This window comes from Platalea leucorodia (genome assembly GCF_965183815.1).
Source record: "Platalea leucorodia genome assembly, chromosome: 4".
In the NCBI taxonomy this organism is placed as follows: domain Eukaryota; kingdom Metazoa; phylum Chordata; class Aves; order Pelecaniformes; family Threskiornithidae; genus Platalea; species Platalea leucorodia.
In genome coordinates, this window is record NC_138826.1 from 14,171,970 (window position 1) to 14,187,088 (window position 15,119).

Genomic DNA, 15,119 nt, shown 5'->3' on the forward strand with positions numbered 1-15,119 from the left:
TAGAATCTATACTCAGCACCAAAAATATATAAATGACAAATTTGAGAGGGTAAAGTAAATTTCAGCCATTTTGAAGATGTATGGATAATACCTAAAATAAAACTGAACTGGGCCTTAAGAATACCAAAATAAAGGCAGGTAAAAGGACTGTATTCTCTTATTTTCCCTAGCAGGCTGTCTGATGAGAAAATCTCTTACTCGGCATTTGCGCACTCTTCTCTGCATTACATGCTGTATAATGGAAGCTGCATGAGCACTGAGAGAGCAATGAAGAACCTAGCAGAAGCATGCTTCATGAAACTGCCAAGCTAGGGAAAGAAATTATTTTCAAGAGGACTAGGCTCTCATGAATGGGGCTGAAACAAATGATACAAGGTTGAAAAAAAACAGTATTTTAGATAATAAATGGGCAGAAAATTTTTGTATAACAAATACATGGAAGCAAATCCCAAAGCTCCTCCATTATCTGGGAGAAAACTTTGATTTCAGTAGCTGCCAGCCTGCATAAACCCACATGGTAACACACTGTTCTAAAGCAGATTTCTTTATAAAACTATAGTACCAGCTCTGAGAAATAAAGACGGTTACGTATATGTTCAGACACTATAGCAACAAGAACCTCAAATTGGATAGAGCAGCTCTACTACCAAGTTAGCACAAATGAAATAAAACATCTGCCTATTTTGAGTGTTTAGCTAGCTATTGTTACTACTGAATTGAGTCATGTCTCTAATATATTCATTCACACACCACTGTAAGAGTGGAAACTATTTTATTCCCTTTTTACTTGATGTGAGGCATGCAAAAGCTAAGTATCCTGCCCAAGGTCACAGAGAGAGTCCCTTTCGCTTTCTCCTCCCTGTATATTACAATACCTGAAATGAAACTCTGATGATTTATACTGGAGACAGCAGCATCCCCTCTGCTCCTCCTACTCTCTGTCAGTGGGACCATCAGTTCTTTGGGGGGATTGAAACTTAGCTCAAAACTTGGCTCAATACAAGGACATGTGGGTGTTATCTGGCTGTAATCTCCAAGTCAGATATATGAGCTAATCATGCATTTTGCCCTTGCACTCTCTGAAACTATGAGCTCAAGATGCTGACAGCCTGGAAGCATCACATTCTGATTGCCCAGTCCTGGTCTTTGATTGTTGACAACTTAAAATAATAGTGATTAAAAATATATATATATACAGAAGAACAATACTTTCACTACTATATGCAAGGCTTAAATGAGACATATTTGCCTTTGCCTCCCTCCACAAATAATCTTGGTTGCACATCTCTCTCTTACATATGAACAATCTTTTATAAACAATCATCTGAGATGACTGACAATGGAGGTAACTGACATATAATGTGAATCTTCCCACTGTTATCCATTCCGAGACGTGCAGACGAATAAAATTCCGCTCAGTCAGATATAAAATCATATTAGGGGAGTTCACTCTGAAGAGAAAGAACTAAATCTGAAACAAATAAAGCAGTGCATAATTCACTTTTAATGGGATAAGTTCCTAAAACCACACTAATCATAATCCTAACAAGGTAATACATTACATCATGAGTTTACCACATCACTGTTCAGTATGCAGCAGAGCAGTAGAGCTTCAGTCACGTGCGGGATTTGCCCCACATACAAAGTGAGCAAGTATTTTTTTTGCAGTCGGGATTTGTTCAGCAGAGCACTTCTGTTTATTAATAATTATACCTTATGGCTATACAACACATTTTGCTCATACCACATGCGTTCACAAAGACCTTCACCCATCATTGAAATCCCTTGGTTAACACACAACGTATTTCTCCACAAAGCCCTGCAGTATTACTCAATGGTCTAGAAAAGAACCAAAAAATACTGTATCTTTCAACTGTGCAAATTCAGAAGGAAGGTAATGACTCAAACATGGAAGCAGGCTAACCCTGAAGTAACATCTCCTATGTCTGGCAAAAATGCCATTGGATTTTTATTGACTGTAAGTATTCAAGACCTTGGGTTTGGATCTGATTTTTAAGACGGCATTTTTCATCAGCACAGCAGCTCACAACTGTGAGAATGTCTGAGTTAAAGGAGAAAGTACGACCGCCTGCTTTGCAGCTACTCTTCAAAGTCTCAGGATGTCCACGTTTATTTGGTGCATGAGAGCTGATAGGTTATAACCCAAGATGCTGTGGCTACAGGGCACAGATAAATCAGAAACAATAAAAGAGTTTAATAACTTCTATAACATAGGACATCTTTCTACACCTTTATTAGTGTTCAACTCTGAAAAGACATTCTAAAAAAACAGCATTCATCATGTTGCATATTCAATACCTCTCAGTGAATGTCTGATACAAAAAACGTGCACTGCTGACAGGTTAAGAAAGATATTTTTGTATGGGATTTTAGAGTCAAGCTGGGTTCTTCCTGTACTGTCAGCAATCAAAATCTTCTGACTGAAACGTAGCAAATCATTCTTTTATCACATAGCATGGATTGTAGCATGCTTTTACTGCTGCATCATTTTTAAAGAAGTAACAGGTGAGAAATAGTGAAAAAGCTAATAAAAAGGATATGATCAAATACACATCAGGAGCAGGTAAAGTAAGCAGATGCTTTTCTACGTGAACCTATACACTGTGATCCTTACTTAGCAAAAATTTCCATTTATATATCCAGCTCATCCTGAAACATTGTTCCCTGCATAAACCCACTTTTATTTAAAAGACCATTTGCAAAAAAAAAAAAAAAAAAAAAAAAGTAATAGTCAGAAGACAGAACTACAGTGCATACAATACAAATGGAATTATTTTTTCCTTATACAAACATTATGGCTCTGCATGAGGATGCAGCAAGGTGAATACCCTACAAATCAAACTACAAATCAGGTTGCTGACACTGGGCTCAACCATTTCCAGATGCAGGTTATTTCTGAATTCCAAAGGTGTTTTTAACACTCAATATTCAATCCACATAGTATTTTGCATTCCATTTTATTACTCCACTTTGATGTGAGGGAATTTAAGTTACATAATATGCACACACAGAAGTTATAGACACAGACACTCGCAAGCTTCACCTTCAACAAATATCCTATTTGGCAGCATGATGGCCACACACACATAAAAACAGTTATGTATGGCAAGCAAGAGATTAACATCGTTTTAAAGCAGATACACACCATGGCTGTGCCCTTGTCACAGGGCAAGATGTGGATGAGGACAACTGGGAGTGAGGAGGTGTGGCTTATTCAAGCAAACACAACATGGGGAAAACGAATGAGTTTGTATCCCTCAGCTCCTGCAGTGTCTGACTGAATACAGGGGACGTTACACCAACTAGGTGCAGGCTAAGTCGTCAGCAATTCCCCCGATCCTGTAAATGAGCAGAGACTGACTGAACTGAACTGAGCCGACTTCCAGGAGAGACCCATAAAAAAAAAGGATGTTGAATGCCTTTAAGCATGAGGGGATTTACCAGGATTTAAAAAAAAAATAAAAAAAATTAAAAAAAAAAGGAAAAGGAATGATCAGACCTTATGGGGGGAGCAGTGCCTTACACACTGGCTGTTATATTGACCAGACAGCAAACTCACTGAGCAAGACAAATTATGTTGAGGGGACAAAAATTAGAAAATCCAGAAATGGGAGCTAAATTGCTGCTGTTTCTCATAATGGTAAATTTCAGTCAGGATCAAACCCTATACTGTCTATTGAATAAGGATACACTGCCCAGAAGGGGGCCTGATGAAGCAACCCTCCTGGCGCGTACAGCTCAGCTCCCTCCAGAAAGTTAACTTTCCTGCTCTCCGTTCATTTCCTTCTGCTGGAGGTGCTCCTCAGGCTCGCTCCTTCACCAGAGGAATTTGGAACATGATAGCGTCGGTTCCATAAGTCATTAGTGACCACTTTGCTTTAGCGAGTATCAGAGCACTTCACAAAACAGATATTATCATCATACCATGTTACATGTATCTAGGAAAACCAGTCCAAAGAACAATAAAAAAATGACTGGTACAAGGTTATCCAGACACTCAGAAGCAGCATCTCTGCTAGTACACTTAGCTTGCCAGCCCTACGCCAATGACCAGTTGGAAATAGAGCCCTTTGACAAAATGAGCTGGGGGATGCCCTCCATCTCTGGTTACCTCTCCTTACCCATGCCCTGCTATGAAACAGCCCTATTTCAGCCATTGTAGGGGACTTAAAATTACTGTGGCAAACCAGAGAAGAGCTCAGAAATGTTGATGGTGAAGCCCTGAACAGAACGTGGAGTGCCGTATTTTTGGCCTTATCTTTACCATCAATCTCACTGAGGGAGACCTTCATCTCAGCATTGTTGCATATGAAATTGGTGCCTGAATTAAGGACGCAAAGGATCACATTAACAATTCCAGACACAATAATTAAATTTCGTATAGCCAAACTCTGACTTAAATCTAGGAAAATAATTTAAAAAACGTAGAGTTGCCACAGAAGGACTGCTGCATAGGCAGAAAGATTGTGCTAATGGCTAGTATAGTAACATAAGCTCAAATACCTATTATTTCAAAGATTTTCTTAGACAGGCAACTTAGTACCTCTATATCTCAGTTCTTCACTTCTAAATAAGAATAATAGATAAATAGGAACACAGTAAGGATAAGGCAAGATATGCAATAGAGACTATGTCAAAATCTAACAGAGTTGGGTTCGTGCATGGGTAAAGCACAGCAAATTTGAAGCTATTTTTGCTACATTTTGTGTAAGCTAACAAACTATTTCACTGACAGCATTTCAGTGCTATGCAACAAAGATTACATTTTTCCAAGCAAAGGCATAATACACCATACATTACTTTCAAATGAAATTGAAGATCTATTTTTTCCCATGAAACAATAAAGAAAGAGAGACAAACCCTGCCTTGATAACATCTGCTGAGCTTCTTCTGAAGTCAGAAGGAGCTTCAGGTCACATTCTACTCTCCATTGAGTGATACTCAACATAGGCATCAAGACTATTAGGGTATTTAAGACCAAGATGTTAAAATCATACCTAGAGCTGGCAAACTGTAGCTATCCCTACAGTCACCAGAGAGCAGGAGACAACTTTCCCAGTTCTACACCTATGGTTGAAGCCCAAGGACAGTCCTTTTTTGTAATATTTGATAGCAATGTTTGCACTACAGGAATATAGTCTCTCCTTGATTCTACAATATAAATCTTGTTGGTATCACTGGGGTTAAGGGACATCTGATACAGTTAAAAAAAGATAAGCTATCACAAAAATTACTTTTTGGCAAAGTTCAGCACAAAGACCTTGAAGTCAAACATGGCCAGACAGCAACATATCTAAATCACACAAACTCTGTAGGATTCCTTCTGCCAAAAGCCAAGCTAAGCACAAATGGAATCAAACAAGGATTTTCCTTCATGTCCTGGTCATAACAGGCATGTTTAAAAGGACAAAAAAGCCTTTCCAAAAGTCTAACACTGACTTGAAGACTAATCTATGACATGAATAAAATAAAGCAAACCTTTAATTTTATCTTCCGGAGTTGTCCAAGTATCAGTAACCAGGATATAAAAATCAACTAATCAGATGCTATTTGTTCTCTTTCAGTGAGTCAGTGCTGCCATCTAAAGCTATCTAAGCGGCATGCAAAAGAAATTCAGAGTCATGCATCTAAATAACATTCAGGAAGCATATCTGAGCAGACAGAGAATGCAGGGTAAGGCAAATATGTTAATAAGACACAACAAAATAATGATGCTGCAGTACCTGAAGGAGCAATTCTTTCTCTATCACTTCACCTGTCTTGCTGATAAGCTGCTTCTGTAGTCTTTGTATTTTCTGAATCAGCTCATAGGTACTTGGGTCACTGGCCTAGACAAGAGCAAAGCAGTCTCAAAAATTATACATTACAACAAGTTAGTGTTTCTTGCTTGCAAATGAAAACCATAATATCTAAGTGTCCAAAAGTGACAAATATAAAATGGGGGGCAGGAGAATTGTTGGGTTTTTTTTAAATGGCATTTACACAAGCAGTCCTGAAACTGGAATCTCTGCCTCTTGAAGATCAGTTGGAGCATGTTCATGTTTAACACTATTGCCTTCATCAATCCTCCTCAAAACAACTAATATAAATAGGAGTCCTTCAGAGCTTAACCCCCAAAACCAACAAAGATTGGTAGAACCATGTGGCAGGGAAGGAAAAGGTTTATATACCATTTTTAGCAGAAACTGAAACTGCCCACTGACATACGAAGAGCAGTGCAAGTACTTCCCACTGTTTTAAGAACTTCAAACAGTGCCAATTGAGTTTTAAGGAAAGGAAGATGTTTCTCTTGAACAAAAGAAAGAGTAACTGCAATATAGTCTTTTGAAACAGGTTGAGAAGTTAAGACCAGGAGCTAGTAGATGTCTCCCCTTTTCATTCTTTCGTCACGGATTGCATCTAGAGGAAGCTCTAAGGAGCAAACAAATAATTCTGTCAGGAGCAGCCAGCAAAGCTTACTTTCCCACCACTTTGTATCTTCTTGTCGGATCCTTTAATGAGGAGCAAACTCTGACTGAAGCTTTCCCCCGCTCAGGGATTCACAACAGGGTTTCTCTCTGCCATGTGGTTTCTCCTCTCTTGTGGTGTCTTTGATGGCTCGTAAGGATTAAACTCATGATGCATTAAAGGCTCCAATAAAGTCCCGCTCTATGCATATTTGCTTGAGCTTATAAGGAACTTGGTATCTCATGGCTCTTAATCCTTTCATTTTATCTAAATTGACTAATCAGTTCAAGTGTAACTCGAACACTAACACAGATACGCATGCAGTGCTCACAACACAACATCATTTCCTGAGAAAGCAGGCTAAAAAGTAGTTCAGTCCCCATGACCCACTCAGTCCTTGATCTTTTTATAGCACTGGCCAAACACGGTGCCAATTTGTGACAAGTCTAGTGATATGAGGGTGTTCGTTCATTAGGAATTGAACCAAAACCCCATCAGGATTATTCCATATGGATCTTGCCATCTGCTGGCCTTTCTGTGTTCCAAATACAAACCAGTGACCTAGAATGAAAAGACGCCGTTTCCCATTATCAGTCTATTCATACATTCATTTTCCCAACACTGGATGTTTTGACTGGCCTGATTTTCCTTTGTTACAAGATGCTGCTGGAGATTGCACCTAGATGTATTTAACCTAGTTCAGCATCCTGTGTTTTATCTCCCTTCTATGAGAAAAGCTAAGCACACCATTCAGCTTTAAGCTCAGCATGGAAAGATCAGAAATTAACTATCACACTAGTAGGCACAGCCAAAATATTCAGCTCTGTTTCTGTAGGGACTAGCATATTACCACTCATTATTAGAGCAGCTAAGCAACCTAGGCTGGCATCAGATCAGAGATCCATGCAACAGAGAAATCTCAGCTGGCTCTGACTTACTTCAAAAATATTCAGTGATGCCAATTGATGTTCATATATTTGGTCTGTGCTTGACAGATTTTTTAGTTTTCCCCTTCATTTTGTGGGTTTGAATAGTGTGAAAATTTAGATTTGCTGTTTACGTAACACTTGAACTCAGATTACCTGGAATGGCTATCTTTGGGAGCCCACCACTGCTCATGTGGAGGCCTCTTCCTTTTCTCACAGACGTAATTTACTTTCTGACTTCACACCTGTCCATTCCCCAGTCTACCTGTTCCATGACCCTTTCTAATTCTGGCTTTCTCCCCATATACATGTCTCTAATTGGTGAGGATAGGATTGTATCTTTCCCATGTCATCCTCTTTCTCATCATCCATGTTAAGGAATCACCTCCTTCTAAAATCACCTTATGCATTCTTATTCCCTTTAGCATTTGACCGGCTCTTTACAAATCCCTCTGCAATTTTTCATTGAGAAAGTGACACAAAAATAACACTGGTGATTGCATTGTGCAAGGAAACGATTCAGCAGTTAACCATTCCACTGGTACTATGGAAATTTCAGTCTGCCTGCTCGTCCACGTAATTTGCATAACAGTAAACTAAATAGGCTTTGTGCTGTGTCACTGATTTGGTAATATGGGCTTTGGGAACTTGAAATGCTGAGACATCACCTCTAATTTTCTCCATCTGTGAACATTCAAGGGATTCTCCAGTTCTTCTTCCAAAACTTTGCACCGAGTCTGTTCCCTTAATAGTTCCTTCCGCATGTGATGAACCTCCTGTCTTAAGACCAGCATAAAACAAAAAGAAAAAAAAAACTCACACCAAAAACACAACAATGTGACCAAGGCACTAATAAACATTAACATACCATTCTCCCATGCACTATGGCACTGGCAAAGTGACTCCTGTGATTAGCAGTCGACACCAATATTACTATACAGGTAGAACCAGAAGATAACACCGTTAGACCTCTTCACTCACTTTAGTAAGAATGGCTCAAAAAAGGGACTTTTCATCAGTTCCTGGGGCATCTACTCCACAGCTTACTGGATCTCACTGCCCACATCTCCCCATGTACATTAAGGCCAGAAGGGCAGTTAATTCATGTAGAGTAACCTACAAATCTGTTATGGAGTCATACGTAGTTACTCCTGTATTGAATCTGACAGCTTGTGTTTGAAAGAAGGTTTTAAATCTACATGGCTCACACAATCCAGTAAATAAAACACACTCTAGAACCTAAGTATGAAGGACAGTGTTCTTCAGAGAACCCAAGTTTGATTTCTTTTACTCTTACTACCTCTCTGCAAGGAATTTCAGGGGTGATTTGTTGCTGAATTTAAAATTAATTGAGCACTCCCAAGATGCTTTGACAATTACGCTCCTACGATGGGTATGGGGGGATTGAGGGGCAGGAAAATAAAGGCACATTCTGCAATGGTCCAACCCTTATCACTTTGGTGGGCGGATCCTGTAAGTTCTGCAAGGAGAGAGGGGGTGGAGGGTCACCATGTGCTTACTCCCCCACTGAATCTTTTCCCACTAAGCTCAGAGTTGCATTTAGCTCACTGGAGAGAAAAAGGCCTTTTTTTACTGTGAGGTTGGACAAGGTTACAGACGAGGAAAAAAGCCCACATCTCCAATTGGCAAATGAAGAAAGCTAATTAGCAGCACAAGTGATAAATGGAGTCTTTCGACAGGCAGTTTTCATGATGGTTTTGGACTTCATTAAAGTATGTGATTGCTGCTGCAGTTAGCAAGAATTGATCCGCCTATCATGGCATGCATCGCACTATACTTCAATACCGTCACTGAGCTTCAATACAGTAACAGACTTTCAGCTGAATGCATTTGGGCAGCAAGTTCAAATCCTATTGCTGGCTGCAGTCAGTCGATGAAAACTGCAATTGCTAATGTTTCGTGCCCAGTTCTCTTTTCTGTTACACCAAATTAAAGTGGCATAATTCCACTGGAGTCAATGGGACTGACCATGGATTGAAGTTAATTTGCTCCAGTGAAAGCCATGGATACAGTTAAGAAAGCTGATACAGTTAAGCTAAAGTTCTCACCCAAAACTGTGGTAGCTACATAGAATTACTATGATGGTTATCTGCTAAAAACATAGCTGCCTGTCCTTACAAACCAAGACTGATTCCATAGAAAATGACAGTTTCCCATCAGCAAAGAATACACCTCAAATACTGGAGGGTTAAAAAAAGAAGGGAAGCATTAAGCCACAGAAGGAGGAGATAAATCAGGCTGGGGCTATTAAACTTCTGTTTTAAAGAAACACAACCTTCAATGAAAATTTAAGTAAATCTTTCTCAGAGAGCAAGTCTACATATAAATCTGGAAGGAGAGAGCTCTGAAAATGTGCAGGGGTTTGTTATAAATATGTCAAATGTTCCCCATCCTCTGTGGATTGCCTAATAAAAAGCAGTTCCGCTAATTTGGGCCTTGGGTACCACTAAGTAGCTCACTGAACTATGAACACCTTTTCTGCTGCTGTCTGTCAAGTTTATTCTGTAGGCAGTAAATCACACTACAAAGGGAAATATGGAAACTATTTCAACTTTGGCCAAGATGTCTTTTTTCCTCTTTTCCTCCATCTTAATTTTCGTAATTTCTGTTGTCGTTTTGTGAATTTAATCCAGTCTGTGTTTGAGGTCAAACCAAACAATCCCCTTCTCCAAGGTATAATGTTTGTTGCTACAGATCTTTACCATGCATAAAACATATTTTCTGTCTCAAACACAGAATCACGAATGCAGTCACTATGGAAATGTATTAAATCAGTTTTTCTACCTGAGCTCCTCCACATTAGCCACACTCTTGCCAAGTATTCCCTTCTCGCGCCGAAGTTTTTTGATCTCCAGCTTGAGAAGTCGGATGTCTTCCATTCTCTGTCGGTATTGGGTTTCACCCTTGTTTAAGATGGACTGCTGGATTTTTATCTTTTCATAGAGCAGAGCCACTTCATCATTGCGCCGAACAAGCTGGGACCCTAGGGTATCTCTCTCATTGACAACCTAAGGATGCAGGGCAAAGCAATAATCTCAGTTACAGTTTCTCAATACAACCCCAAAGTATCATGACTATATTTGCATCAGTCACAATCATGCGCATTAAGAGGTTTCACTATTATTAGTGAAAAAAATATGGCAAGTGCCTAATAGTTTCCCCTATAAGGGTTCAGTCACCTGAGTAGTATAAAGTATGTATTCCGTTCACTTCAGTATTTTAACGTTTTTGTTTCAACAGCACTATAAAGCTTTAGTAGTACCACATTTACAGTAGCTGAGAATCTTGATCTTAAAAATACACTGTACAAATGAGGGAACAGAATGCAGTGTGTTTGAAAAGCAAAATTAGAGATTCCTACCTGGGCAAATTCCTTTTCCTGCTTCAGCCTCTCAGCATCAGCGTCAGCAATGATTTTCAGGAGTTTTTTCTCTTCTGCCTCCTGATTTTCTATAAAATGTTTGGTTTCCAGAGCCTGTTTTTTCATCTTAAGCAGTTCAGCCTGATGAAGTCAAAGAATATAGGTAAACTGTGCTTCCCGTTACACAAACTTGGGATTAAGAGTTAGGGTTTTAATAAAATCTCATACATCCTTTGAGTTTTCTCAGAGGTACATATTTGTTAGTTTTTGAGAACAAATCACTAAGACAAGCAAGCACGAAGACCCATAAAGAAATGTTGCAAAGAGTATTTTAATATTGTTGTGTTATACACAACAGACATTTGGATGGATTTTTACCTATGACAATGGTTCAAATTGTAATTCAGAGGCACCTCATTTAATAAAAATTTAAAAAAAAAATAGGTCATATTTGGAAAGCTTTTCAATTGAGTTGTTATGTTATGATAATCTAGCAGACATAAGTTCAGAGCCAGGCTGGGATGTGAGAAAGGATAGCTCACCTTGCTGGAAAGGGCAACATTCTATGTAATACAAATTAGCATCAACTCGAGACAGACAGAATTCATGGAAAAGATGGCAACCAGGCATGGAAGAGCAAAATTAAAGAGCTTTAGCACTTTTTTAGTGGATGTGTACATGAGGAAGACTGGGAAAAGAGGGGCTGTCCCTAAGCACAGGAGAAGTAATGCACTGTTACAGTGATTGCACACAAGTAACACACTAACACTGGAATCTGCCCAATAATTCTATCCCATTGTCATGAACTCTATAATTCCAGGCATGCATGTAGATAAAAACTAATAAGGTCTTCTTGGATTATTAGAAAGTTCTATCATTGCTAGGCAATTACTTAGAGCCAAGATGGAACTAGCTGACTACAGTCCATTTTCACAGATATGAAAACTTTCAAGCCTTGACTCAAAGACTTTGCCACAACTCTGACCCTTATAAAGGATGATGTTCAAGCTGCCTTTTCAGAAAGAGCATCATCCAATGCTGAAAGAATGAGGCTGTGATGAAGGCTGCACCTGTAAAAATATTGATTTAAGACAGAAAGAATTCCATCGTCATAATAAAATAGCTTGTTCCATTCTTATTTTCTTTAATAAAATTCTCATTTTCCCATATGTGCAACACTCATATCTCTCTTACTTAGTGTTGGATGTTCATCAGAATCCATCAGCCGAATAAAAATGCAAGCCACTTCATATTGAAATGCAATCAACACGGTGCAAAAGCTGTCTACAAATGTAAAACCGCTCATGTGTTTGGCATTGCTGGATAATATTTTTTTAATATATCAAAATTCTATGTTCTCCTTATGTCAGAAAAAATATGACTTGTAAACAAGAAGTGGTATTAGATGTTGGCAGCAAGCATTCATACAAACAAATCTCCTCACTAGAATGCACTAAGTTAAAATAAATCTGAACTGCCTTGTACAGTAAAGAACATAAATACTTTAAGCCACACAAAGGCCCCACAAGCTAACAGGACTTTCAATGAGATTAAATATGCTAAAAACTACAGTATGACAGTCTGCGTACATTAGGTAAGAGAAAAGGAAAGGAATAAACACAGTCACTGTGCAAGCAGGAAAATGGTCAGGTCTGAAACTGCTGTAAATCAGCACAGCTCATTTCAAGTTGGTTCAGAGAGTTTGTAAGAACTGAAAAACAGTCAGCAAGAAAGAAGAACTTATATGGGACCTATGCCAATATCTCAAACCAAATTCAAACCAAATTCTTGTTTAGATTCTGAGATATTAGCATAAGTGAAAAGTTTTTTGTATTTATTTAGAGGTGGGAGGAAAATATGAATTTTATAAAAGGTATAACTAGGGCTGGACACAGAATGCTGAAATAACAAGTCAGAGGTTTTACATTCATTTTTCCAGAAAATGCTGGGGGGGGAAGACAAGACAGGCATGAACATCTACAAAAATATACAAAAACACTTGACAGCAGCTCAAACCTGGAAGGCCATAGTTCTCAAAGCTTTCAGATACATATTTTTCAACATTTTCAAACCAGTCTGATCCACAAGCCTGTATGAAGGCCAACTGAAACCAAAAGATGGCATTGTACTGGCTTTAATGGAGCTTGGATCAGGCATCCTCTGTTTCATTTACCATGATTACACGTTTTTAAGACCTTTATGCCAGCTGAGGCAGGCATAAATCCAATGTCTCTATAATCTCATTCCTATGACTCCCAGTCCATGATTTAGCGCGTTCTTTAAACTGATTTCCCAGGAACAGCTTGCTTGCTTCCTTCACATCAGCGCAAACAGGACAAACTGAAGCCTGCTTGCTACACAAATAATTGGGTTCTTTTGTGCCTGTGTCAACCAGCTCCCCCTTTGAATTCTCTTCTGCTTTAGTATTCAGCAGAGACACTCAGGTAGAAGACCACAATACCCTGAAGCTAGTCAGTAATGTGATGTCAGTGTATGGACATACTTGCTAGTGAATAATTGAGTGGGTAAACCATGTAGCAATCATATGTTTGTCAAATGGATGGCAGACAGTTCTGAGGTGATGAGACAGAATTGGGGACTAGTTAAGGCAGAAAGTTGCACACAGGAAATGAGATGCTGTTTGACTTCTCCATCACGGACAGAACAACTCTGAGACAGATCAGGTACAAGAACACAAATTCATCACCTTTTTAAAAAGCTCTATTGGCATCTTGTCATAACTCTAATGTGCTGAGAGGAGCTGAAAACTCAAGGAGTCATTGCAGCATAGCAATAAACTGACGAAAGAAAACATTGTGGAAAGTGGTAGGGGACTTTTGGGTTTGGGGGGTGTTGTTTGTTTCCTGGTTTTGTTTTTTTCCTAGTGCTTAGTGAAGAGAAAAAATAAGCTGCTGTGGACACTAACTCTTTAAATCTTCCGAGAGCGCAGCAAATTGGGTTGAGATATCACCACAAATCTAATATAGCTTATCTAAGGATGGGCTGCAGCCAGTGCTAAGAAGAAAAACCAGAGCTTCAAGCCCAGATTTCCTTTGATTTAAAACAGATTTTTGCTGCTTTATGCCATGATATTAAAATAACTTTCTGCACAGAGGGACCTACTAAAAGGCACTGCCTAACTCCCAGAAGAATAATGCTTGCTAGTCACATAGAAATACAAGATTGTGAAGTGTAATATAATGGGGTTTGCACTTGAGAACAGGAGAAAAAAGTTTTTAAAAAGAAAAACTTGAATTATAAGGGTCTACATTAAAAAGTTTGCTAGAACCAGGCTATCCCCAAAATCCACATTTCTGCAAGCAAAATGGAACTTTTTAGTAAAAATGTTCAGTCACCGAGAGATTTAAAGCTTCCAATAGACAATGCAGGACCTTTCTGATTATAATTATAGGCAGAGATTAAATTTGTCAGATACAGGGAAGATTTGTGTAACTAATACCTCTAAAGGGTACTGAGATCTTGTGCTTCAATTACAGAATAGTTCATTAAAATACAGCAAAACAACTACCACAGACCAGGAACATAATGTAGTCTGTGAAATTATGGAAACCATCCATTGTAAGAAGGCGTATGTGTAAATGCTCTTACTTTCAATGATTCCTTCTCCTTCTCTGTTCGCTGATGTTCTAGATGTGCTTTCACAAGGGCTGCTTCTTTGCTTGTGATCTCCTCTTTCAGTTGATCCACCTGATGTGTCACAGTTTTCAGTTTCTTCTTCACTTCTGCTATCTCATCCTAATAGGACAGGAAGCATGATCACAAAGCGGGATCAAATAAGAGCAAGTTTGTGATTGGGAGTTCAGGCTATTTTGATGGAAAATGTAACCACAGTGCTTGAGAGGAGATCTGTTGTATGCACCACAAGACATTACTTTTTAATCCGACAGAACAAAACAGTTTCATTAAATGACAATTTTTTGTTTATGCCAGCATGACATTGCAGTAAAAAAGCCTTTAAAAGATACATTGACAAAAATAATGACCATCAATTATGAGTATAATAAGTCATTTAATTTAAAGTGCTGGACACACAATAAGAACTAGCTGTCAATCCAAATTAATAAGATTCTGATCCTATCCATCTGTTTTCATGCTTCTAGTAATACGTTTTTCAATAAGGTTGTATGCAGTTGGGCACAAATGTTTGGAGAGAAGCTGTTTTTGTGCAAACAAACATACATACCCATAAGTAGGATACCCATATGCCTGCAAGGGAATATAGGAAGTGCTTATCTCCATTTTGCCTATGTGCTAGCTTGCACATAGGTGCAAGGTGGAAAAGACTGTGCTCAGAGATTGAGAAGTCCCTGGTATGGGAATAT

General features: G+C 38.8%; 1 protein-coding gene across 1 annotated transcript in view; it reads right to left on the minus strand.

The window, feature by feature from the left end:
* Window positions 1–15,119, minus strand: part of CFAP58 (cilia and flagella associated protein 58) — a gene marked incomplete at both ends in the record, with an annotated part of 59,064 nt that overhangs the window by 17,598 nt on the left and 26,347 nt on the right. The window contains 5 exons of the mRNA XM_082308737.1: window positions 5,745–5,849; window positions 8,063–8,174; window positions 10,200–10,423; window positions 10,777–10,917; window positions 14,386–14,532. Coding sequence (XP_082164863.1) covers window positions 5,745–5,849; window positions 8,063–8,174; window positions 10,200–10,423; window positions 10,777–10,917; window positions 14,386–14,532 — 729 coding nt within the window. The remainder of the gene's footprint in view (window positions 1–5,744; window positions 5,850–8,062; window positions 8,175–10,199; window positions 10,424–10,776; window positions 10,918–14,385; window positions 14,533–15,119) is intronic.